The 2,163-nt window shown below is 39.9% G+C and overlaps 1 protein-coding gene across 1 annotated transcript in view; it reads right to left on the reverse strand.

The window, feature by feature from the left end:
- The window catches only part of MRPS5 (mitochondrial ribosomal protein S5), a 147,720-nt gene that overhangs the window by 131,275 nt on the left and 14,282 nt on the right, over nucleotides 1-2,163 (reverse strand). The window contains exon 2 of the mRNA XM_019516174.1: nucleotides 432-563. Within this exon, the coding sequence (XP_019371719.1) occupies nucleotides 432-563 (132 nt within the window). The remainder of the gene's footprint in view (nucleotides 1-431; nucleotides 564-2,163) is intronic.

Here is a 2,163-nt window from a genome sequence, read left to right on the forward strand (position 1 = left end):
CCCACTCATTGATTCTATAATTTCATTGTCACTTCCTGTAACTTCATTGGTGTTAAAGGTCACGTGACATCACTTCCTGATGTGATACCACTTCCTGTGAGGTCTTTGAATATGGCTCACCGGCCCACTGGGCGATAAAAAGTTTGTGATCTGGCCCCACATTCAAAAAGGTTGGACACCTCTGAACTAGACCTTCATGGATTACAAAGGGAAAACTATTAATTGACCGCATAGTAAGCAAATAGAAAAAAAAAGAAAACTTCTTATTTTCCTCTGCCTAACTGCAACAATAACAATGTTTGTAACTCAAGTTGGCAAAAATGTTAACAATAAAGGAATTTCACGTTGACAACATCTGTTCAAGAAACAGATCAGAGCTGGACAAACCCTGCCCTCAACGTTACAGAATGTGATGCACTTTTAAGACTTACATTTGTTGAAGAAACTGTTTTGCCTGCTTTGCTGTACAGTCACACTGCATGGAGCAGAAACGTAACAATGTGTCTGCAGTGCCCACGCTAAGTTTGTATATCCACTCCTGTTGATTGGTAGTGAGATGTAGCCTGTAGATAAAGATACAAAATTGTGAAGATACTTTTATCTTTCATAAAGCCTTAAACTGCTCATTTTTGTGAAAGACATAATTATTTGGGTGGATCTCCACTTGTTGGGTGGGTTCTTCTCTCGTTTCCTTGTTGTTGTGACAAAGTATTTAGCAGAATTCAGATTTGTTGGAATCTGACACGGCCATGCTGTAAGTGCTTCTGTTAGGGCCTTGAACCAAGACTCTGGCCATCAACCGTGCACCTTAGTGTGCCCACACCACCCCAACCTCCAGTTGGGAGGGTGGGCAGTAATACAATAAGTATCATAGAAGACATGCTAATTAGATTTAAAATGATCAGCAGAGGATTTCTAACACAGGGGAAAACTACTATACAAAAGAGGAGGAATACTCCCCAACTATCAAGTATTACTGGACATAATTGCCAGTAAATACATCACAGAAAACTGCGCTCTATGAAGAAAATCCAGATATAAAATCAGCCCTCCCCAAAACCATAATTCTAATGCCCACGCAATGTGTTAATGAGGGCTACAACAGGGTTTACGAAAAGGCTGCCTTTGATGCGTTCAGTTTAGAGGAAGTATAAGCAGGATGAATATCATACATAAAGGGGAGCAGGACCCCTCAGCTTTGGGCGAGTTTACACATTCCCAATTGCTTGTAGCTGAAGTGGTCAGAAGCACATCCCTCAGATACAATGACAGTCCTTCTCTTAACCTAATCTAGTCAATCACTCATGCCTTTGCCACCTTTAATAACAAGACTGTAATGTTATATCTTAAGGACCAATACAGATGATGCAGAATACAGCAGTTATTTTATTAATGCAGCATGTCATACTAATGCTCCAGGGAATGCATTTGTTTCCTCAGTGACTTTTAGATGCAACTGAAGGTCATGATATTGATCTTTAAAGCAGTATATATTGTTTAGTGCTTAGGTACAGCAGAATCAGCCTGGCCTACAGAAGGCTAACACTGCACTTGACTGCATCTTACCTACTTTCATGCCCAGTCCCTAAATTTAAATATATGGGTGTTGAGGCCAGCGATCCGTCAAAGGAATGCACCTGAATTACTGCTCATGTAGTCCCAGCTGACCTTCAGGAGACTTGTACAAGTTTTGTTTGCCTTGGCTTAAGCTATTGCTTTAAGTAACTGAATGAGGGTGTATTTCCATTTACTGCCTTGCATAGTGTTTCTTTAAATTTGAGCTGAGTCATGAGGCATTGCTCACCTTTATTTTATCACTAATGAACATACACTGAAAATAGTGTGTAGTTTTATAACAAAATGACCACTACTCTTAAAAAATATATATCAATCTGTAGTTACCCACAAACTATATACCAAGAAAAAACACACACATTTCTGCATCCTCATAAAGGAACTGGATTCTTAGATTAAACATACAATGATAGAAAATTAGGGTTGGAAGGGACCTCAGGTCATCTAGTTGAACCCTCTGCTCAAAGCAGGACCAGCCCCAACTAGATCATCCCAGCCAAAGACTTTGCCTACCCAGATCTTAAAAATCTTCAAGGATGGAGACTCCACAATCTCTCTAGGTAATCTGTTCCAGTGCTTTACTACTCT

Source organism: Gavialis gangeticus, unplaced genomic scaffold, assembly GCF_001723915.1.
Source record: "Gavialis gangeticus isolate Ggan-Ray unplaced genomic scaffold, GavGan_comp1, whole genome shotgun sequence".
Taxonomy (NCBI): Eukaryota; Metazoa; Chordata; order Crocodylia; family Gavialidae; genus Gavialis; species Gavialis gangeticus.